Raw genomic sequence first — 24,850 nt, forward strand, 5'->3', positions numbered from 1 at the left:
AGATTTATGTATGATAATGATTGCATATGATGAGAAAGAGAGAGAGAGAGAGAGAGAGAGAGAGAGAGAGAGAGAGAGAGAGAAACAGACAGACAGAAAGACAGACAAACTGAGATATTATTCAATCGATTACAGATAGACAGGCAGATAGGTAAACAGAAAGAGACACAGATAGACAAAGATATTATCCAGCTGGTGACAGGGAGACAGGCAGATGGAGAAACAAAACATACAAACGTACAGGCAGACATGTTATCGAGTAGGTGACAGACAGACAGAAAGATAGACAGACAGACAGACAGGGACGTCATGGAGGGCGGCAGGAGGTGATGCAGAGTTTTTTGTCAATCACGAGGAAATCTTTATTGCATGGCTATATTCCGCCCGGCTGCTCATCACAACGGATGGAAATCCATTGCATGCTGGGGGCGCGGCGGGCACTGGTGAGGAGAGGAGGAAAGTCCCCACGAAGTGATATCTTACGACCAAATAATGAATAGATCCAGGAATACAGGAACACACCAGAACCTTTGCAACCTGCGCTGCCTTCTCAAAATGTCGCTTTGCTTGTAATGAAGAAGTCGACGTGTTCTTTTTTCTTCTCTCTTCATTTTAATTCTCTTTTCTTTCTTCTTTCTTTAACGATTACCGAAATTGAGGAATGATCAGGAAAAAAAGAAAGAAAAAGGTGACGGGTGAGTGTGGGCTCCTAGTACCATCGTCACGGCCACGGCAGGAATCAGGGCCGGGCTGTGGTGGTGATGGTGGTGGTGGTGATTGTGACTGGTAATGGAGGTGATCGTAAAACATTATAGTGGTGACTTAGAGGCGAAGTGATGAAGAAAATTGGCCGTGATGGTGATGGTGGTGGTGCATTGGTGGTCATTCGGTACGGCCATTTTAAATATAAATCGTCATCTCCATAATTGAAGACTTTTAGGTGTTGGTGGTGTTGCTGGTGGTGGTGTAGTGAAGAGGCGTGTTCTGTCTGTGTTGCGTCAGTACTATGCAGTGTTTCGTGTCCTCTCGTACTTCGAAGGCTGTCATTCATATATTTGTTTATTTTACTACTCTTAGCGTTATTGTTATTGTTATTACATTGTTACTGTTGTTGTTGTTAGTGGTGTTATTGTTATCATTATTATTTGTTATTATTATTATTTTTATTATTACTATTATTATTATTGCTATTATTTTATGTTTTATTATTTTTATTATTATCATTATCATTATTGTTATCATTATTATTATTATTATTATCATTATTATTATTATCATCTTCCTACGACTTAACGTCTTTTAAGAGAGAGGTGTCAAGACATTTGTCCTTTGCTTTTGGATGTCTCTTTTGGCCTTTTAGGGAACCTACAGTTTCGGTGGGCATTTTTTTTTTTTTTCTAACATTTTGTTGCCCTTGGCATCGTTCCCTCTTGCATTAAAAAAAAGTAAAATAAATAGAATTATCATCATCATCATTTTTTGTTACTACTACTGCTGCTGCTACTACTACTACTACTACTACTACTACTACTACTACTACTACTACTACTACTACTACTACTACTACTACTACTACTACTACTACGCTGCTGCTGCTGCTGCTGCTGCTGTCTTTATTAATGATAATAAAATGATAATAGTAATAATGATGATAATAATGATAATAATAATAATAATAATAATAATAATAATGATAATAATAATAATGATAATAATAATAATAGTAATAATGATAATAATAATAATAATAATAATAATAATGATAATAATAATAATAGCAATAATGATAATAATAGTAGTAGTAGTAGTAATGGTTGCAATAATATTCATCATTGTAAATAATAATAGAAGTAGTAACAGAAATAGTAGTAGTTTCAATAGCAGGCCTAGTTATTCTCTATTACATCAACAACGCACCTTCATCATTCCCAGTAAATAAAATGAAAAAAATAAATAAATAACCATAAAATCAATGTTCACGCGGCAAATACTTCGTTCATAGCATCACATTTTCCTGTTATCCGAATTCCGGTTTTTTTTTTTTTTTTTTTCAGCGATAAGTTCGTTTGGATGAGAACATAAATTCATTCTCCACATTTTGCTCGCTGAAAGTTCGGATTCTAAAAGTGCCTGGCGTAATTCTGAAGCATAATTCCCCACGGTTATTTTCGTGTTTTCATTTTACGTAAGCGTATTAGGAGGAGACCATGAAAGGCCTCCCTCAAACACGGCAGCTGTGAAGAGTGTTTTGCCGCGCCCGTGACAGCCCAGCCACTCGCGCCGCGTTTGCTCTGGCAGTATTGTTTTGACGTCACTGGGAAGGCGAACCATTGATTAGGAAAAGTGGGGGAATGGGGAAAAAAAGAGAGAGAGGAAAAAAACACGCAAAACGCAATATTCCAGAGAGAGAGAGAGAGAGAGAGAGAGAGAGAGAGAGAGAATGTTCTAAAACCATGATTTGGTCATTTATCTCACAGGTTTTCAGTGCTTCATTTTGAGAGAGAGAGAGAGAGAGAGAGAGAGAGAGAGAGAGAGAGAGAGAGAGAGAGAAATTCATACACGTACGACAATTTACCAACTCCCTTTAAAAGTTACTAAATATTTGGACCAACACATCAACACATTACAACAACAGCAACAGCAACAATCTCTACAGCTTACACACCGTCACTTCCCATCACCAACGCATCATTCTCAGACCACTTACTCTTCAATATCAACACTCCAATGGAAAACTATAACTAAAAAAAACTCATATATTTCACATTTACATATATATTTCCCTCTCCAAATTCAAATACATTCTTCAAGGTTCCCTCTCGCCCAGACAACCCAAGAGAGAGAGAGAGAGAGCTTCCGTCACGTTGCTCTCCCTTATCCTTGTCATCTGATTCTAAAGCTCAGTCATTGTGGCATGCCATTTGTCGTCCCTGCGTGTAAGGGAGTAAGAGGGGTGAGGTGGAAGATGGGGAGGTGGTTGGATGGTAAGATATGTCAGCGTAGAGTAAGAGAGAGAGAGAGAGAGAGAAATAGTGTGTCAACAAGTAAATATTACCTTTCTTCATATTTCTCTCTCTCTCTCTCTCTCTCTCTCTCTCTCTCTCTCTCTCTCTCTCTCTCTCTCTCTCTCTCTCTCTCTCTCTCTCTCTCTCTCTCTCTCTCGTTACCGTGGAAACCAGCACAACACGTTTCAAGTCGGATGTTGCTTCTAAGGCCTCTTCTCTCCCGGCAACCTCTCTCACCACAGCTGCGACCATTGCACCGTGTTAGAGAGAGAGAGAGAGAGAGAGAGAGAGAGAGACTGAGACTGAGACTGTGTGTGTGTGTGTGTGTGTGTGTGTGTGTGTGTGTGTGTGTGTGTGTGTGTGTGTGTGTTACAGTTTTAAGCCGTGCTCGTAATGTTCCGTCTTTTAAACTCCAAATTTCCGCGTTTTTGTCTTCTTTTTATGAATTTATGTGGACAGTTTGTACACACCACTTTCCGTGTGTGTGTGTGTGTGTGTGTGTGTGTGTGTGTGTGTGTGTGTGTGTATACAAGCGATAATTTTGTGTCTGATTCTTTTTACCCTCTCTCTCTCTCTCTCTCTCTCTCTCTCTCTCTCTCTCTCTCTCTCTCTCTCTCTCTCTCTCTCTCTCTCTCTCTCTCTCTCTCTCTCTCACACACACACACACACACACACACACACACACACACACACACACACACACACACACACACACACACACACACACACACACACACACACACACAACTCTGGTAGCGGGAAGGAAGACGAGTACGGTGTTTGTATTGGTAGGGAGGAAGATCAGAGCGCTTGCTAAACACCCTTATACATGTGTGCCTTTACATGTTGCAGGTCGTGATGGAGGAGCGGCGGCGGCGTGGTGCAGCAGCAGAGTGGCAACGGAATAGTGGCGTTAGAGGTGGTCTGGGAAGAATGGTCCCGATGGCTTTGGTCTTCCTAGCAGTGGCAGTGGTGGCTCCTCAGGTCACTGCCAACGACTACCCTCCACCCTGTGACAGGTAAGATGCTGTTTTCTTTATTCCTTCTTTATGTGAGGAAATCTGGCCAACATCAACAAAAATTATTAACAAAATGGTTCACTAATAGATGCCACTCCCCAAGCAGGTCCGAGAGTGTTAGCAAAAAGACCCTTACTTAGAAATGCCTTTGTTCTTTCATTACGAATATTTTTCAAAGATGGCAGATGATCAACTGAGTTTCGAAGAGTGTTTGTCCTTTAATAACGTAGAAATCTTGTTAATTTACCACTAGAACCTTATTAACACCATTAAAAATCCATGTAACTTGAATGAAAGCTTTCTGAAAGTATTCGCGATCCCATACTGTGGGGAATCAGATTATGAACTAAGAAACGAGAAAATGGAGGAAAAAAAAGGGCAGGGTTTTCTCGCATGTGCATTATGATAAGTGTGTGAGACCAGTTAACCCCTTCAATACTGGAACATATTTTTACCTTGAGATATGTGTACGATTAGACCATTTTATTGACAAAAGGAAGGGTCTATTGAGGTCAGAAGATTAATGGCCACTGTGTTCACTAATGCCAATCCCACACGTGAGTTTCTGAAGCTGTATAAAATCACCAAACAGTAAGCAGAATGAATATGGAAACGCGTCATGGTACTGAAGGGGTTAAAGGAGGTAGGCTTGCCATCGAGTACAGTACCAGTAAAGATGTGGAAGAGAAGGGAAAGGTGACGACAAAGGAGGAGGAGGAGGAATTGCGAATCTGGTCTTCACTAGCATAGGGAGAACACGCTGCTATGAACTGTTCTTTCATACAATTTCCGCATCCATATGTGTGTGTGTGTGTGTGTGTGTGTGTGTGTGTGTGTGTGTGTGTGTGTGTGTGTGTGTGTGTGTGTGTGTGTGTGTGTGTGTGTGTAACCTTTCTCTCATATACGCATATATGAATTTGTGAATCAGTCCCATGCATTAATTCGTAAAGGAGAGAAAGAATGGGAGAGACAAGACAAGGTGTGATAAATGTCATCTCACTACTACTCGTACTGGCGAGGTCACACACATCTTGACCGTGACCTCTCCTCCTGTAGTGGCCTCTCAGCTGGTAGAGGAGGAAGACGAGGAGGGGAGCGCTGGTCTGGAGTGGCTGGTATCGACACACTATGTTACGAGGTTCAGAGGCGGGGAGGCAGGAGGCCACGGGGACCACTCGTCCTGGAGTGCTTTGTTATGCCTGTGTCAAGTCGACCCAAGGAGGTAGCCGCAGGAAAGGAGCTTGCCGTGATATTTTCTGTGACTGGAAAGGGGACTCAAGAGGAGGAGGAGGAAGTAAAAATGGACTGAGAAAAGACGGTGTGACAAAATTTAGTGGGTGTATCAATAATAGCAGTGTGTGTGTGTGTGTGTGTGTGTGTGTGTGTGTGTGTGTGTGTGTGTGTGTGTGTGTGTGTGTGAGAGAGAGAGAGAGAGAGAGAGAGAGAGAGAGCGAAAGGTTTTACAGAAAGTATGACAAGGTGAATACTTGGTGGAATGGAGCAAAACATACGAGACAGCAGCAGCAGCAGCAGCAGCAGGAGGGCGCACCAAGGAACAATTAGTGGAATGCCTGGTGACTGAAGGGCGTGTCGAGATGAGCAATAGAGCTTCACAAGATTGGGTTAAAATCAACGGAAAATTTTAGTGGACACGAATAAATAGATTGTCCCTAAACTCTTAAAGACTGACTTAAGAAAATTAAAAAAAAATCAAAGCACATACATGAGAAAAAATAAAAATGAAACCAATACTATTTTTTGACACGTGTAAAAGGAAGGGTTATTGCCAGACCACCAAACACTATATCAGCAAGAATATGAATCACAAACACAAGCGCCAATAATAAGAAAGAAAACGGATAGTGTATTCGAAGCTGACCCTCGCGCTCCTTGTACAAATGTACCAAGGGAATAGAAGAAAAAAAAAAAAACTTTGCTACTAAGCCGCCGGAACACCACCACCACCACCACCACCACCACCAAGTCTACCAAGTCACAGCAAGCCAGGCCGGCAAACGAAGCAATTCCAAAACTCCAAACACATTACACGGTTCAAGAGGGAAATAAAATTAATGTGGCTATTGCAATTGGCGTTATTTATGTTTTCCTCGCGGGGGTTTAAAAGAGAGAAGTGCACCCACCGCTGATGAATGTGAATGATAAACCAAATAAATCTGCGTAACATCGTGGGTGTGTGTGGGTTGGTTACCTATTGTTTGCTGATGTTCCCGGCGCCCATGATTAAGCTCGACAGTTTGATGGTCAGAGGAAGTTGTGGTGAATATTGGCATGGATAATCCCTGACCTCTTGTGTGGAGCGTGGAAGAGGAGGAGGAGGAGGAGGAGGAGGAGGAGAAGCAGGAGGAGGAAAACAAAGGAGAAGCGCGGAGAAGGAAGAAGTGATGGATTCTCTCTCTCTCTCTCTCTCTCTCTCTCTCTCTCTCTCTCTCTCTCTCTCTCTCTCTCTCTCTCTCTCTCTCTCTCTCTCTCAACATCTTTCACATCCATCTTTCATTCATCTATATCCTTCCTCCTCCTCCTCCTCTTTCCATATTTATTCCCTCCTTTCATCAAATGCATGCTCTGAAAACCCAGTGAATGGCCCGGACAGAGGACAGCGGACAGCGGACAGAGGTTAGATTGCAATGTGTTATAAATAAAGTTCAACTCGATGAATTATTATTTATTATGGACGCATATTTCTCAAATTCAGAATACGAATTTCCCTTTGTCTGTGAAGCTTGACAATGTCGCCTGAAATATCTTGATGCGGAGTATTTTTATTCATTACCTAGTATATTATTTATTATTTATTATTTATTATTATTTTATTGTCATTGTTATTGTTGGTTCTTTTTTTTTTTTAAGAGTCTCGTATGTTCCTCCATCCAGAACCGACATCAATCATGCGTTGGAGAAGAAAAATTCCTTCCTTTTTTTTTTTACCTGTGTTGGGGAGATAAGCATTTGCATGTGTGTGTGTGTGTGTGTGTGTGTGTGTGTGTGTGTGTGTGTGTGTGTGTGTGTGTGTGTGGGACGCAGGCTGAGAGGGAAATGTGGACCCCAAGCGCGCCAAGAGATAGATACCATGCCACTTCATACCATTGGCTGCCGAACACCATGCAAGAGGTTCCGATAGATCATTCCTGTTTGCTCACGCTAACCTCACGCCCTCCACTCTGCACAGCCGCCTGCTTACTCCACAGAGCTTAGAACCACCCACCTTTTTCATCGTTAATTTCAGTCCACTTCTGCGCCCAGCCTCTGAGTGCAGGAAATCAATGAGACGTACCCAACCCTCCTTAAGCAATTCCTTACCATCGTCTCACTCCGCTGACGTCTCTCGTTTTTGCTTGAATGTCTCGACTGTGTGCGTGTCTGAGGTCGTAATTAATGTGATATGGACTTTTTGTTGTTCTACATGTGTGTGTGTGTGTGTGTGTGTGTGTGTGTGTGTGTGTGTGTGTGTGTGTGTGTGTGTGTGTGTGTGTCCTAAAACAGTGATCCCACGCAGCGAATTATGCCTGAGGGAGCGAATCATCCTGCCATCCTGCGGCCCGGAAGCTCCTCTCCTCGCCCTCCACTCCCTCTTGTCATCTCCTGCTGCGTCAGGTCGTTGCTCCCGAGTCAATGAGGTGAAGGAGAGGTGGTTGTAGTGGTTGTAGCCCCTTTGCCAGCTCTCGCCTCTCCTCAAGCTAAATGTATTTGTGTGATATGAGTTTAGAGCATATTTTCGAAACACACTCTTGATATTTGAAGGAGCGTTTGAATAGTTTAATTCTCTCTCAGCCTCTCTTCGTCTCTCTCTCTCTCTCTCTCTCTCTCTCTCTCTCTCTCTCTCTCTCTCTCTCTCTCTCTCTCTCTCTCTCTCTCTCTCTCTCTCTCTCTCTCTCTCTCTCTCTCTCTCATAACGAGCGTCACACTGCCTCCAATAGTCTGTGTTGATTTGATTGTACATTGGAACGACAGATTAGATGGAGGATGGAGGCTTGAGGGATAATGTGGTAATGGCAAATGAGATAACAAAAAGGTATGGTGGTTGACACTCTTTGATCTCAGCTTAGTTTAAGTTTGGTCATGCTGGGTAAGGTGTAATGAAAAGCAGTGAAGTACCATGGTGCAGCAGAGAACATATCCACCACAGTCGACGAGTTTTCATACCCCGGTGTGGTGTCCGTAAGTGTCGAGCTATCTGCAGGTGTCCTCTTGCTAACTGCGCATGCTCAGAAGCGATTCTATACAAACAAAGACTTGTTGATAAGCAAAACTATCCGTAGGTGTCTGAGTGTCAACATGGCTGAAGATTTATTGGAAAGACTGACACAATTTAGGGATGTTTACTGAATTGCTTCAAGATAAGGAAAGTTTATTTAATGAAGGATGGATGATTTCCTTGTGGTCTTGGCTGAGAAAGACTTTTTTCTAATGTACCAAGAGAATAACTCATAATAGTAATTACTACAAACTAACTATTAATTCATAAAAAAAAATGGTATTATTACAGTAAGAACTCTTCTATGATCATCAAGTCAAATGAACAAAATTATATCGTTGTGTAGCGTAATTTTCATCAGTTCATAAAGGCTATTTAGTGATTCCCACACTTCTAACAATATAACGATGCATACACTTTTTTTCAGAATACCCTGGTGTATTGGATTTTTAACGGTTTTCTTGTGAAAAAAATACAACATGCCTCTCAGTGCTTCGAAACACTGGTTGGACATCCACGGATGGACTACCAGCTGTGTACGCGGATCGTTGTACGTACAATATGTAGCCGTCCGCCTTTTGTTTGTAAACAAAGCCCGGAGAGCTCCGTACTGTGGGACACTTCCGGACATGACACCGATTCTATGTACAGTATGACTCAACCAGTGTCCAGCACCACAGTGACGCCATTTAGAGATTTCAACCCTCATTATGAGGACGTTTTTGTAGCACAACACAATGATTTATTGAGTTATCGTTTTTTTCATCACCAATGATGCAAAATCCGTGTTGAGTTATCGCTAAATTCACATAAATAATCTTGAAAAAATCGCAACAACTTCCATCCACTTGAACCTGTTGAAAGTATTGGAGATAAGGCACCAAGACGTTTGAGGATGTGGTCTCTCGAACGCCAGTCACTTTCACTTCCCATCAGAAAGCGGAATCTTTATCCGTGATGCTGCAACGAGACACGGAACAGGTTGAATCCTTTCAGGCCTGAGGTGCTCCTCGCTGTCTGGCCGGATATGCAGCGAGGCGTGGCGAGACTCCTGGGATCTGCACCATTTGACGCGCCATATTACTAAACTTACCGATTAATATAAAAACGTCCCGCGTTGACTCAGATTACCTCATTTTTTGCTCATTACGTTGATTTAATTTTCATGTTCACTGAAGTGCCTAATGTTACTTCTGTGCTTTTTGTTACATAAGTTTTTTCTTTATGTTCATCCGGTGTCACGAAAGAGGCGTGCAAGTCACAAAGTGAATGTTAATACCTATGTCTTGCATCAACCAGACTTTAAATTCCCTTTCATGGTGTGTGAATGCTTCCCTGATACGTGATTCAGTGACATATGTTCAGCTTTATTTTTATCTCTCCAACCCTTTTTATCTCTTCATATCAGGTATCATTTCACTTTAAATATTCCTCCCTCCACTCGCTTATCTGCTTGTTCGTCCCTCCGTCCTCCATTGTCTCCTCTCCTCCTTTACTCCGTCCTTCCGTCCCTGCCTTTGTACCTTCCAGTCATCAGCATTAAAGCAAACTTTGCGACCCTTACGCTGCGAAATGTAACCTTCTATATGGCGCCCTCAAGTCACTCGCTCACTCGCCAGCTAACCTCGCCGTGACGGATAAAACACGCAAAGCAAACAACTCAGTCGGAAGGAAGTTGGGTTAATAAAAAATACACAGCAATCACAGTTTCCTGACGAGGGGAGAAGGAGGAGGAGGAGGAGGAGGAGGAGTTATAGGCAAGACGAATGTTTCCCCTCTAATCCTGATCACGCCAGCCATCACAAGCGAGCGTGAGGAAGGTGGTGTGCTGTGCTGGTGATGAATGCAAGGGGGAATACTGGAGATGCCGGGACTAGCGGTGGGAATGCTGTATTATGCAGGGGTTGTGACGAGGTATGTGGTGGTGCGGCTTGACGTGTACAGGGTGACGAGAAAAGTTGAAGTCCCCACAAAGGAATTAGTCAGAGGAGGAGATGCCTGTTCTCACTTTCGTCTTGTGTAGCAGTGGAGGAGGTGGAGTGTATAGGAAGAGGGAGAAAGAAGATGACGAGAAGGATGAAGAAGAAAAGGAAGATGTAGAAGAATAAGATATGTAGTTTGTATGTACTCCACTCTGCTTACTCTGAAGAAATGCGAAGAAAGAAAGGAATGACTAGGTAGTGTAAAAGATTAATCAGAGTAATGTGTGCTGCTCTTAAAGTTAATGTCGCTTGTAGTGTTTGCCCACCAGTATTTTTTTTTTTTTTAAGTTAAATGTATTTGTAAGTATTGGAAGAAGGAATAGATATAAGTAGGTGTGATTCTCTCTCTCTCTCTCTCTCTCTCTCTCTCTCTCTCTCTCTCTCTCTCTTGCGTCACGCTCTGACGTCAATTTTTCCTTCTGTCTCTTTTTATCCTTACCTCTCCGTTCCCTGATCCCCGTCATACACCCTGCGTTCTCTCTCTCTCTCTCTCTCTCTCTCTCTCTCTCTCTCTCTCTCTCTCTCTCTCTCTCTCTCTCTCTCTCTCTCTCTCTCTCTCTCTCTCTCTCTCTCTCTCTCTCTCTCTCTCTCTCTCTCTCTCTCTCTCTCTCTCTCTCTCTCTCTCTCTCTCTCTCTCTCTCTCTCTCTCTCTCTCTCTCTCTCTCTCTCTCTCTCTCTCTCTCTCTCTCTCTCTCTCTCTCTCTCTCTCTCTCTCTCTCTCTCTCTCTCTCTCTCTCTCTCTCTCTCTCTCTCTCTCTCTCTCTCTCTCTCTCTCTCTCTCTCTCTCTCTCTCTCTCTCTCTCTCTCTCTCTCTCTCTCTCTCTCTCTCTGTGTGTGTGTGTGTGTGTGTGTGTGCGTGTGTGTGTGCGTGTGTGCTTGCGTCGCATCGCTAAGCTTTCCTTTGTTTCTGTTCCTCCTCAGCAAAATCTACTGTCATGGGGAGCTGCTGAAGACGGTGCAGATGGCCAAGCTTCACAATGACTCCAAGTACTTCGTTGACATGTCCCTCAAACTCTCAGAAAGGGACACTCTGCTGGACTTCGAGGAGCTAATGAACAGGACCCAAAGGAACCCCACCAAGGAAGAGGTGAGTGGCTGGCGGCCCGGAAGAGTAGGGTGAACACAAACAGAGGGGCGGATTGTAGTGACGGATGTATGGTATGGAAGGTAAGGTGTTAATTTATATGTGGTGATCAAGAGAGAGAGAGAGAGAGTTATCAGGATGTTGGTTCAGGTGTTAGCGCGTTCAGTTCACACCCTGGAGATCCCGGTTTGAAAATTAAGTCTGTCTTCTTTCACGCTCCAGCCTCTGCTCACGGTGTAGTGAATAGGTGCGGAACTGAGCCGTGGAGCTGTGACCTTGCCTGCCCGAAGATCTTGCTTGTGTGTGTGTGTGTGTGTGTGTGTGTGTGTGTGTGTGTGTGTGTGTGTGTGTGTGTGTGTGTGTGTGTGTGTGTGTGTGTGTGTGTTTGGCCAGTATTCACAAACGCTTCTGCACCACACCAAGATTAGTTTGAGAAGGCTCTATGTTTACTTTATGTGGTTTCATAAGATCATTTATACCGCTCTAGCGACACTAACAAGATTTTTACTTTGTGAGCACGAGAAGCACTCTTGAGAAAGCAAGTAATCCTCCCTGTGGGCTTTGAAAATAGGTTTGATGAAAGAGAAAAGAGTTTTTGAATACTGGCTTTAGTATACATCCTCTAAGAACCGTATTCGCAAAATGCGCTGTGATAATAATAAGCTTATAATGAGGCGAGCTGTTCGAGACAAAATACCACCACCACTACAAGTAGCAGTAGCAACAACAACAACAACAACAACAACAATAGCAACAGCAGCAGCAGCAGCAGCGTCGTGCAGTGACATCAATCTCTGTGCCAGAACGAGATCATGTAGTCAAGTGGACTCTCTTTTTGGAGGGCACGCCGCGCACGGGAGTACGTGCTGGTGTGGAAGCTGCCTTCTCCCAACAGAGCTCCTCCCCCACCCTTGCCCTTCCCCTCCCCATTATTTACCCTTGTCACTGGCGTCCGAGTCCCACAATTAATAGTTCTGTCAAGGGGTTGCGCGGGCCGTGTTGGTAGTTAATGACCTGCTCATGACCGTTACAAGCGCTAATTGTCCTAATTGCCGGTAGTTGAGTTGACTGCATAAGTAGCCTACAAGAGATCGACTCTGTCTGCCCGCCTCGTTAGCAGCCACTTCGTTCCTGGCGAGTGTATTTTAGTCAGGTGAGGAGGGAAGGGGTGAGAGAATGAGGGGGTGGATGGGAGGGCTAGAGAGGTTAGTGAGGGTGTGGCTGTCAGTGGGATGCTGTGATGGATGCTGAGTGGGCTAGATGCAGAGGAAGGGCCATAAGGGCGGAGGAAAACAGAACATCACGCGAATTGTTTTAGATTGGTAAAGTCGTACGGTGAAACTCCACAGATGGTGGATTGAAAGTTATACCGTGGGTGCACCGGGAGGGAGCAGAGGAGGGAAACAGGGAGGCAGGGAGGTATAGGGAGCATATGTCTGGAGGCGAAAGAAAGGGTGTTGCGTTTGGTGGTGACAAGGGGAATGGATAGCGCAAGGTGAGTGGAAAGGTGGAATCATGTAGTAGTAGTAGTAGTAGTAGTAGTAGTAGTAGTAGTAATAGTAGTAGTTAGTAGTAGTAGTAGTAGTAGTAGTAGTAGTAGTAGTAGTAGTCAACCAGGAACAGCAGTAACATCAGTAATAGTTGTTGTTAGTGTTGCTATTATTGTCGGTCCACATGACATTACAGAGATCAGCGGAATGGCCTAAGACTGGGAAGACACAGACGGAAGGACTAAAACCATAAGTTGATGACGATAAGTGACAAGATGCAATATAATCTCTCTCTCTCTCTCTCTCTCTCTCTCTCTCTCTCTCTCTCTCTCTCTCTCTCTCTCTCTCTCTCTCTCTCTCTCTCTCTCTCTCTCTCTCTCTCTCTCTCTCTCTCTCTCTCTCTCTGTTTTTATTATCTTTTAAAAGTCCACTTGAGCTGAGATTAAATAGTGCGAGAGAACTCCTTTGATCTCATATTTCGATTTTTTTGTTCTTTTTTATTTTGGTGAGAGGGAGTGGAGAGACAAGGACCTGAGGTGAGAGACAGAACAATCGGTTAGTCATTTATTTAGTTATTTCATTTTATTTCCAGCATGGTTTTTTTCTCTTTTTTTCATGGTTTCACTCATGATTTATCCTTCCATAGTCATAAGTGTCTCGTCGTGTGTGCAGTCACGTGATAGTTCCTCTTCTCCCTTCCCCCAGATCCAGACCTTCGTGGATGAGCACTTCCACAAGCCTGGAGACGAGTTTGAGGACTGGGACCCTTCAGACTGGAGCGAGGAGTGAGTACAGATTGCTCGTCTTGTTAGTTTATACACCGTATTCATAAACTTTGCGTCTCCTTACCTCGACTTCATTGAAAACTTGCCAATGGAAGTTGCAGGGGATTTTTATTTTAGTGATTTTGTGATTTTTAAGGAGAGTTTAACCAGAATTTTGCATCACCGATAAAAGAAAAAATATGAGAACGTGAGTAATGATTTCTTGGGGCTATCAAAACAGTTATCACGAGTCCAAAGTGTTTGTGAGTATATATAGAGCGGTGTGTGACGAAGAGAGCAGCGCATGTTATGAGGTCAGGCATGTGTGTGCGCTGCAGTTACTGACCCACTGACTCTGATCATTCGTGGTGTGTTGCAAATTTAAACGTTTCATAAAGATTTGTATTTGATTTGTATTTTTTACATGTAAGAAGAGCGACAAAAAGAAACGAAAAAGAGAGTCACTGAGCAACTAGTCCGTAAAGAAATGCTAAAAGGATCATCCAAAATTTGAGGATAAAACAGCAACTACCACCACCACCACCACCACCACCACTACCACCGCTTGGCATATCTCACCACACGCTCCCCTGCCTCTAATTACGGTCCCAGGCACAGACAAAGGTTTAGCCAATAAGGGAACGTGATGCGAGTATATACATTAAGAAAACCATAATTAGACAGAATATTCCAGAGTGACAGGTTTTAAGTTGAAAAATGTATGAGACTCTAAATATCCACTTCTCTTTTTCATTTGACTATAGTAACGACAATCAGTAGAGTGTCTGAAACAAGCTTCTAATTCGTCAGTCTCTAAGAAAGGTGCTCCCGAAAGACAATGTAACAGAATATGAAACTAGGGAGATTCGGAAGACGTTTACTCTATCAATGTGTTCTGTAATGGAGTGTGATTGCTTGTTTTGGACAGCACCACAGTATCCGACACTCATCCAGAGATTCACTGAGAAGCACAAGCAAAGCAAAATCAGCATAAGGCTGTTTTTTTTTTTTTTTTTTTTTTTTTTTTTATATACCCTGTGGGCTTGTCACAGGAATTTATGGGCTAAAGGGGATACTTTTTTGGGGTACCCCCTATCTCAAAGCCCACCAGCTAGGAACCGCTGCCCCAAGTGAGGAAGCCCAACCTACACTCGGACCGCGGACAGGATTTCCAACCCGTGCACTTGGAGACCCCTCAAACCCCAAAGCACGCATGGTTCCATTGCACCACGGCGGTCTTGTTGTATGTCATCAGGAAGGGACGTGCCTTGGCCTATACGATGGATTAAGATTATGTTAGAATAGTTATTTTCTTGGTTAAGGTGGTATGATATAAGATACTCTAATTTGATACTCTAATTTATTCTTTTTTTTTTTTTTTTTTTTTTTTTTTTTTTACCATTGGCCAGTTTCCTCTCCTGGATAAAAGAAAAAAAATTATGTGCCGAATAATATTTTTATGATGAGAACATTCCTGAATCCATGCCACAGTGGAAAGAAGCGAACGTTGCTTGCTTGCTTGTTGATTTGTAGTTTTAACCCCTTCAGTGCCATGACGTGTTTCCATATTCATTCTGCTTTATTTGGTGATTTTATACAGTTTCAGAAACTCATGTGGGAGGTTGAAATAGTGAAGACTGTCCACTTGGTCATTAATCTTCTGACCTCCATAGACCCCTCCTGATGTCAATAGAATGGTTTAATCGTACATAAGTCTTAAGGTAAAAACATGTCGCAGTGTTGAATGGGTTAATAATGTAAAGAAAACTTGCTTATGTTTAGCGTTTGTTTGTTCGTAATCTTTAAAGGGTAACAGCAGTCTCAAAGCTACAGAATAGTTTGGCGTTGTCCTTTACACGTTGACAGTAGCGGAGTGATGACAGGATCTCCTATTGTTTAAAAAAAGATCATCCGGACAGGTGTTATATAGAAACGTAAACACACAAGGGAAGATGCAGTTATTTTTAGTCAGCATTTTTGTTATGTGTCTATCACCATCCGGTTTACTCCCTTTTTGGAACTCAGTGTATTCGTCCTGTCCCTGAGAGAGGCTGTCACTCCTTTGAGTCCTCTTCCTCACCTTGCTGCTTGAATCACTGTCCTTCAAAACCTGTCAATAGTCAAGTTCTTGGGGGCTCTGTTTTCATTAAAAGTCATTGATATTCTCAAGGAATCTATCAAACTCCTACTGATGATTCGTGTAGTTCATGACTTTTCCAGTGTACATTAATGGTGCACTGAGAGGGAGCGCACGAACAAGCTGATGGTTGAGTTTTTTTTTTTTTTTTTTTCTTTTTCTTTTTTTTCTAGTTTTTATTATTTCTGAATGGTGGAGAACATTATCATCGGTTGCAACACACCGATTTGTTCTTCTTGTCAGCTAGAAAAAACTTCTCAGACAACAATGCCTTCTTGAACAACACTCAGCTGATCCCCCTCTCCACACAGAATACTCTCGGGCTGTCCATTCACTATAAACCGTAAGTGAAAATTTCTACTTTAACTTTCATCAAACATGATCTGAAGTGTTGAGCGTTCCGTGTCGCCTTCATGGATTCTTGCAGATGATAAGCATGGGAACATTTATTCCCTCACGTGTATGGAGCGCTCGTCTCAAGTGTGAAGGAGCTAGGGGGGAGTTCCATCCACTTATCTTTATCATATGGGAAGAAGTAAGAAGGTTATTTAACTTCATTAGCTCTCATTCTGCCGTTTATAGTGAGAGAGTGCATACCAGCATAGTGACAATCCCCGCAGTGTTACATCTCTTGCCCTTCTCCACCGTTGTGTTTACGCATAAGCACAACCCGCATTTCGTCGTTTGAGATATATTTCACATACCAGAGTGACGCAGGGCTAACAAACTTAACTACCACGGACAGATACACCGCTGAGTTGAAGTCTGGAGTTGCCGCGTCAGAATCTCAGGGGTAAAATTGATGTAATGCGTTTGGAATGTCTTGTTTAGAGAGAGAGAGAGAGAGAGAGAGAGAGAGACGACATAAAGAAAAGCAATCCATAAAATAATATAAGCGACCAAGCGACGTTATGCATTCCTGGAAACTCAATCCCTCCCTTCCTCTTCTTCCTCCTCTTCCTTCTCCTCCTCCTCCTCCTCCTCTTCTCTCGCTATGCTGATGGCCTTCATTAAGCTTCCAGTACTTCGAGTTGGAATGCTTTATTTCCTACCCGAGTGGAATGCTGTGGTGACGAAGTGGAACGTTATCAAAGAGAGAAACACTGATCCGAACTGTCCTCTGACTGACTGACTGACTGACTGACTGACTGGTTGATTGAATGACTGATTGACTGACTGGTTTACTTGAGTGTTGCTGTCTGTCAATTGCTGACTGAACGTTTTAATACTGACTGAATCGTTTACTGATCGACTGACTGACTGATTTAACTGACTGACTGAAAGGTTGGTTGGCTCGACAGATTAATTAACTGACTATATAACGTACTGAGGATTGGAAAGGCACACAAACAGAAAGACCGATAGGCTGACGACGATAAAGTGACGGGATATGACACAATAGCTCTCTCTCTCTCTCTCTCTCTCTCTCTCTCTCTCTCTCTCTCTCTCTCTCTCTCTCTCTCTCTCTCGTTGAAGCTGAAACATTGAATAGAAAGATGAAAATAATAGCAGAGACGGAAGGACATATAAAAACCAAACAAAAGGAGTGGCAAAAAAATAGAGAGATAAGCTGAGAAATAGAGACGCAGACAGACAGGCGGAGAGACAGAAAGACAGGCGCACAGATTCAGAGTATGAGACATGAAGAGACAAATGCTCGTAGGAAGAAAGACAGGCAAATAACGCGAAGGACTGGATGACAGATTGACGGACAGATCTGTTAATAGACACCAAGGATGAATGGCAGCAGTGACGAGTGGAAATAGACTACCAAGAAACACCCACGCTACCACACCACCACTGTACCCACCACACAGGGCTTGATTGTCTGGCAATAGTGATGGTGATGTATAGAAAGCATAATAGAAGTTTGAGTTTCATTTCTAAAGCAGTTTATCTTTTATTTAGTTAGTTTAATGACTGTGATAATAATGATAGTAATGATGATGATAGAATGTTAACCTACGCTACCACGCCACCACGCTACCACCACCACCTACCACCACACAGGGCTTGGTTGTCTGGCAGTGGTGGTGATGGTGATGTATAGAAAGTATAATATAAACTTGAGTGTCATATTTGAAGCAGTTTATCTTATATTTAGTTAATAATAATGAAAATAATGATAGTAATGATGATAGAATGTTATGAATAAAAAAAAGCATAGTAACGAATAACAGCAACAATGATAGCATAAGTAAACAAGAACAACAAGATCAACAATAACATCGAGAACATGAATGATTTAAACTTCTTATTTTATTTATGTTTAAGCATGGACACACACACACACACACACACACACACACACACACACACACACACACACACACACACACACACACACACACACACACACACACACACACACAAAGACTTCAGCAATAATAACGCCTGATCTGTAAGTCAATCAGAACAGAAACGTGAGTCTCCTTAAGGTAGATGAATAAATAAAAATGGTGCACCTGGACATGTGTGTGTGTGTGTGTGTGTGTGTGTGTGTGTCACGTTTGTTACAAGGAGGGGCAAAGACTTAAGTGGCTGGAGATTAGTTCACCTGACACCAGCGTTACGTCATCCAGACAACTCTACAACTGTACTTCACCTCACTTTTTTTATCTTTTTATATATTTTATTCTTATCGCACGCAAAAGTTAAAAAGAGTAAGATAAGGAGATGCCGCCAAAGAGAAGGATGGATGGCTGTGTCAGGGTGTCGTGTTGAGCAGCGCCGCATCACCCTGCCAGGCCTCTTAAGGTATACCCTCCCATTACGCAACGAAGCTTTATCCCGTTTGTTGTGGTGTCTGGCTGGTGGGGCTGGTGGTGGATAGGGAGTAGTGCCTTGCGTCAGGGAGCTCTCTTGTTGGCTGTAGTGTTGCGGTGTTGTGGTCTGTGTGTCCGCGGAATCCCACTAAGCTCATTAGATTTACACGCGAACTGCAACGCACGAAGGAGATACTTAAAGCCTCAGATAGACCATTACTTCTTCACGGAATACTGTATGATTGTTCACTATTATTGTTATTGTTACTGTTATTGTTGTTATTATTATTATTATTATTATTATTATTATTATTATTATTATTATTATTATTATTATTATTATTATTATTATTATTATTATTATTATTATCAATATTATTATTATTATTATTGTAGTTATTATAATCGTCATCATCATCGTTGTTATTGTTATGCTATTACTTCTACTAATACTACGTGCTATTAGGTAAAATGTGAGCGTCACTGTGTCTCAGCAGGAACTAATGTTTCATCTGCCTTTCTTGCTGGTGTTGTTACCATGGGCATCATGAAAGGTGTGAACAATACCATGACGGTAAAAACTTAACCTCCTGAAAAAGTAACTCCGCCGCGGCGCCTCCGTAGTCCTCACACGTTGTGATGGGAAGACGGCGCCCCGACAAAGGTCATGCACGTTTGGATTAAGTTACATTTTTTACATTCAGTGTGTGTGTGTGAGTGTGCGCGTGAGTGCATGCGCGTGCTTCCATATAAGAAAGGCGAATTTGCAGTGGGCGTCGGGCTGAGAAGACCGTGCACACAGTGGTGGGCTCAGCAAGACACCAATTTCCTCCTGGTCGGAGGTCGATGCCCGGGGCCCACACAAATAAGACAGTCAGCCCACAGCGGCCATCTGCCCCTCAAGAACGATTGCAAAAAGAGTGACCTCCCTTCTGTGTACCATCACGTAATGGCTCAATAATTGACCTACAACAAATATTCTCACATAACAAAGAGAAGATTAAAGCCCGAGCTGCCGTCTTCCTTATACAATAAAACAGCGGGGTCCCGGGCGGGACGGCGGGACGGGTCAGCCGGCAGGGGAATTGGCTGGCGGGCAGTGATTAAATTTGCTTTCCGTCAACTGACTGATGCTGACGAGCCTCCTTCGTCAGCACAGCTGAGAAAGCCGCACCTCACTCCTTCCTGAGAGGAAACCTCCAAGACCGTGAATGGAAGATTTGTTTTCTTCCGAGGTGCAGAGAGTGGCGTCTGGAGTAAATGGCGCATGAGTGGAGGTGCGGACACGTCTTGTGCCTACACAGGGTTGACGGAGCGCGCCACGATGCACGTAAAGGAGTAAAAAAATACTTCAGATGCGACGAGAGAGAGAGAGAGAGAGAGAGAGAGAGAGAGAGAGAGAGAGCGCACCGTGATGCTCTGCCTCCCAAAACAAGGTGGTCCACTGCACACCCCGGGGCTCGCTGCGTCCGGGAGCATTCGTCATCTTGAGAGCTTACACTGCTGCCGCCGCCACGCTCGGAGCTACGGGACAAACACACACACACACACACACACACACACACACACACACACACACACACACACACACACACACACACACACACACACACACACACACACACACACAGAAGCAGTTAAGAGTTCGCAATTCTTCCATCTAACCAACACACTTTAATTTCTTTTAACAATTTATCAGGAATTTATCAGTCATGGGTTTCGGAAGACTGTTGTGTTTTGGGGGCCAATAATCCTGAATATAATACAGCAAATTCAGAAAATAAGATTGTTTTGTGGTTCTTAGGAAAACTACCCATATGCACTATCTTCGCATCCAACACTTTGTAGAATTTCATGAAAGCTGCAACTGTGGAATCATGCGTGCTTTGGGGTCCGAGGTGTCTCCAAGCGCACGGGTTCGAATCCTGTCCACGGTCTGAGTGTAGGTTGGGTTTCCTCACTCAGGACAACGGTTTCCTAGCGGGTGGGCTTTGAGATAGGAGGTGCCCCAAAAAGTATCCCCTTTAGCCCAAAAATTCCTGTGAAAAGTCCACATGGTATAAATAAATGAAAAAAAAAAAAAAGCTTGCGTACATTTTCCATATATAAATTTACGTTTTTCAGGCAGTTGTAAAGCTCAAACAAATAAATTTCATGAACGAACTCAAAATAATCTCCTTCCTCATAATAAAGTCGCCAAACCTCAACAAACCAAGCCTAACCTAACCTAACTTAACCTCACCGAACCTAACCTAACGTAGCACGATTTTACCAAGAAGGAAATAAGGTTTTGAAAATCTTGTGTGTGAAATGAACGCGGACGAAATTTACCACGATAGGAACATACGAGAGTTAATTTGCGTGAAGGCGAGCCATGGTAAAGTGCTATTCCAGCCCAGACTGCGCCTGTGATGGTAATGGCGGTGCTAATGGCAATGAGTACCTTCCCCAGCCCCTGTGTGACCTCCCGCCCCTCACAGTGCTCCAGTTGCCGGTGCCGCGATCAGACGGAGGATGGATGAGCAGCGGGTGTCCTTCTGTATCATTAATCATAGCACGGGGCTGACTGGCTGATTCATAGGATAGCTGGTGTGTTGATTGATTTGATGTGCCGCAGCATCGGGGTGATATGGCGCCGCTAGTAAAAAAAAAAAAAAAAGTGGGTGGTAGTGATAAATCAAAGCAAGTTACAAATCGTGTGGAAGTTTTAAGGAAAAGAATGAGGAAGGTTTGGTTTTATTTCTCTATTATATCGATTTATGTCTGTCCTCTTCACCACGAGCTGACGAGGCAAAGAGTGTGACTGTGTGTTTGAGTGGGTGGTGCTTTTTGTATGGGCTTGTCGGTGTCATATATGGATTGATAGACTTATGGTTGAGTAATGGAGTGATATCAGAATTCTGGGACGAAATTTAATGTACGTGGAAGAGAAAATGGGGACACCGGTTTAGGTATAATATAGGAAGAAAAAAATCACTTCATGGGCTGGGTATTCAATTAAACCAGATATTCTCGCTGCCTGTGAGGAGAAATAATGGAATGGTGCAGCAGTGAATACAACCAGCATGCGATAAGGAGGCAGCGAGGCTCAGATTGGAGCGCAGAGGAACTAGGGGAAACACAACTAAGCAGATGGAGAACAGAATTTTTTGGAACCTGGAATATGTAAATGGTTACTTACAAAAACAAATTCAGTTCAAATTCTTCACCTCTCAGTCTCAGAAATCTTGCTTTCCGAGCTGCGTTATACTGTTTGGCTACTTTGTCTCCTGATCAGTAGTAGTGAAGTGCAGGCTTTGACAAGGACTTTAACCCCTTTAGTACCGTGACGCGTTTTCATATTCATCCTGGTTACTATTTGGTGATTTTATACAGGTTTATAAACTTATGTGGGTGACTGAAATAATGAAGACTGTGGCTATCAATCTTCTGACCTCCATAGACCTTTCGTAATGTCAATAAAATGGTCTAATCGTACACAAATCACAGGGTAAAAATGTGTCCTAGTATTGAAGGGGTTAAATGTGCCGTTGATGGAGAATGAAATTATTTGTGCTTGTAATTGTACCTCCCGTCGGAAGAAGAGAAAAAAAAAGATTGTAGGGCGACTAAAACAACCATCTTTGCGTCATTGACAGGTGGAAGGCAGATAAGTGCATGAATCTTTAGATAAAATGAAGAAACATGCAAAGAATCACACTACCACACCAGGCAATGCACAGACCGCGACAGATGTGCCCGCAGATCACGTCCTTGGTTGCCGGTGGAAGAATCGAATGTTCTATCGAGAAATATATTTTTGAGATTCTGGGTCGCAGCGGTGAAGAGCCCCGACCCTGGGAGGTGAGCAGCGTCTCCACGGCTTTAGATGTATGACCGTCGCTTCTCTTTGTGATCCCCTCAGCTTTCCTCTCTTTCTCGCTCACATTTTTGCTCTTCCTCCTCACATACCCTCCTTCACTTTCCGGTTTCCCTCAGCTCTCGTCTCCTTTACTATCTCCTTTAAGCGAACTCTACACCATCACGACCCTCAGCCGAGCCTCCACCGTCCCATTCCCACGGCACTCGTCCGCCCCTTCCCGTCATCCATCACACCATGCCTCCGCACAGTCAGGGGAAGGCCACTTAAATCATTGGTTATATAGCAAAACCGAAGTGGCAAGAGAATTATTTCCATAGAACATCTTTGCCTCACGTGATAGAGAATGGAAATGTATGAGAAAGGCGAGTGATGTGCTTATGAGTGTGTTTTTTTTGTGTGTGTGTTTCGCGTGCTATTCAACAAGCCTCGCCCTGTTCCAGCATGTTTTGCTCCGCTAGAAACGTGTTACCACCTCCTGAAGAGAGAAGTCTTTGAAAGGAAGTACTTGGAGTGGATGACGTGGTGAGAGACGCGCTGATGTGATGTCAAGGTAGCAAGACCTCGCCTCAAGTATCGGTGTCACTAAAAAAGACGAGGAGAATGAAAATAATAAAGATTGTATGAAAGGAAGCGACAAACCGAAGGGGGAAGGAAAACAAAGGAAAGGAAATAGAAGCAGACAAAGAGAGAGAGAGAGAGAGAGAGAGAGAGAGAGAGAGAGAGAGAGAGAGAGAGAGAGAGAGAGAGAGATGAAGAAGACTGAGTAGCAGAAAGGAGGGCAAAAGAGAAGGATGAAAATAATAAAGGAAGACTGATGGCACAAAAAAAGAGACGACCTTGACAGCTAAAAGGAATATTGATGTATATACGTATGCACGTTTGTATGTATGTATGTATATATGTATGTACGTATGTACGTATGTATGTCTGATGGTAAAATAAGCGTTAAGAAACAGTCGAAGATTTTCATGCTGGTGTTGTTGTTAGCAAGGCGCTGGTTCAACTCGTGGAAGATTATTGCACCACAGGGATCTTTAAACCCTCACCGGTAGGTTTTCATTGACAGAAGTATCGTTGGTTCAAACGCATCACTCTTCAAACTAAACGACTCCATTAAAATCATTCCAAGTCTCTGCTCATTGTGAAACTTTCTCCCTTTGTCACCTTACATAAGAACATAAGGAGACAGGAAAAGCCCAGTTCACGCAAGGCAGCTCCTTACTTCAGATTACATTAGTGCGGCTCATCACAAACCTCCTAAGTGTCAACAAGTTCGCTGATGTTCTTCCTTTAAGTTTCTTTTTGTGACGCTTACTGTTCTTAATCACACAATTCGTTATCATGATGAATACGTAGGAATATGTTCAGTAGTCGATAGGCTCTAAACAGATCGGAAGACCTAAGAATGAGAGGAAATGTAATAGAAAATGGAAGGAAGGACTATATTGCGAAAGATCCGATAGCACCTCCACTACCTTCTATAGGCTCGACTTGAAATAATGCAGGATTTTAAGTGTGTTTTTTTTACGGTTCGAATGAGAGATTAACAAAATTTCTACATTGTATATGGATGAAATATTGTTGAGAACTCGACTAATCATCGCTGTGGCCTTTGAAAATAGTCGTAGTGAGAGACCTAAGTGATAAGTACAAGTGTGGCAGATTATTGGAGTCCTGGATACGGCTGTGCTTTCGTCTGTTAGTGAACGTTATTCCCAAACACAAAGCTGTTGGTCTGTGTTATCCCTCCAGAGCCAGAAACACTTCCATTACGACATGAGAAAGCAGCAGAGAGAGAGAGAGAGAGAGAACAATTGACGACCAAACAAGATATTTCAGATTTTATACATGCACATCTTTGCTTTTACCTTTGACATACGGGTGAAAGCCTGTGAATATTTACATTACTTGAATATATATATAATTCTCTCTCTCTCTCTCTCTCTCTCTCTCTCTCTCTCTCTCTCTCTCTCAACGCAATCCTCCGACCCATTTTTCAGGTAACTCTACCACCCTCACCTCCCCCAGCCTGCCTGCCCCTCTCTCCTTCCTTCCCTCCTTTCCCCCGAGGCGCCCCTTCCGTGATGGACCGACGCCTCCGCGCTGAGATACGGCCTCCATCTGTTTCTCTCCTCTGCTTCTGCCTTATGTGTCTCTCTTCACAAGATGTTCGCCTCGGTCCGTCTTCGTCAAGTGGCTGCGGCTCCCTCTCCACATTTTCTGGTCTTGCGCTGACTGGCTCGCTGGCTGACTGGCTGGCTGGCTGGCTGGCTGGCTCAACTTAGGATCTTTTTTCTTTCTTTCTTTTCTTGCCTTCTTCCTCCAGTGTTCCTTCCTCTTCCTGCCCCTTGCCGTGTTTGCTTGGTATCGTGTTGCCTTGTTTTTTTGGTGTTGTTTATTTTGTTGTGTTTTGGTTTGTTTTTCTTGTGTGTTTTACTTGTTTTTGTGCTGATTTTGTACTCTCTCTCTCTCTCTCTCTCTCTCTCTCTCTCTACTTGTTTTTTTTATTAGATTTGGTATTTATTTTGC

At 43.1% G+C, this 24,850-nt stretch overlaps 1 protein-coding gene across 3 annotated transcripts in view; it reads left to right on the plus strand.

The window, feature by feature from the left end:
* LOC123518630 (trehalase-like) overlaps positions 1 to 24,850 on the plus strand; it is a 177,180-nt gene that overhangs the window by 112,706 nt on the left and 39,624 nt on the right. For all 3 annotated transcript variants that reach the window (XM_045279546.1, XM_045279545.1, XM_045279544.1), the window contains 3 exons: positions 3,858 to 4,024; positions 11,141 to 11,306; positions 13,499 to 13,578. In XM_045279546.1, the coding sequence (XP_045135481.1) occupies positions 3,858 to 4,024; positions 11,141 to 11,306; positions 13,499 to 13,578 (413 nt within the window). The remainder of the gene's footprint in view (positions 1 to 3,857; positions 4,025 to 11,140; positions 11,307 to 13,498; positions 13,579 to 24,850) is intronic.

Source organism: Portunus trituberculatus, chromosome 44 (assembly GCF_017591435.1).
Source record: "Portunus trituberculatus isolate SZX2019 chromosome 44, ASM1759143v1, whole genome shotgun sequence".
Lineage (NCBI taxonomy): Eukaryota > Metazoa > Arthropoda > Malacostraca > Decapoda > Portunidae > Portunus > Portunus trituberculatus.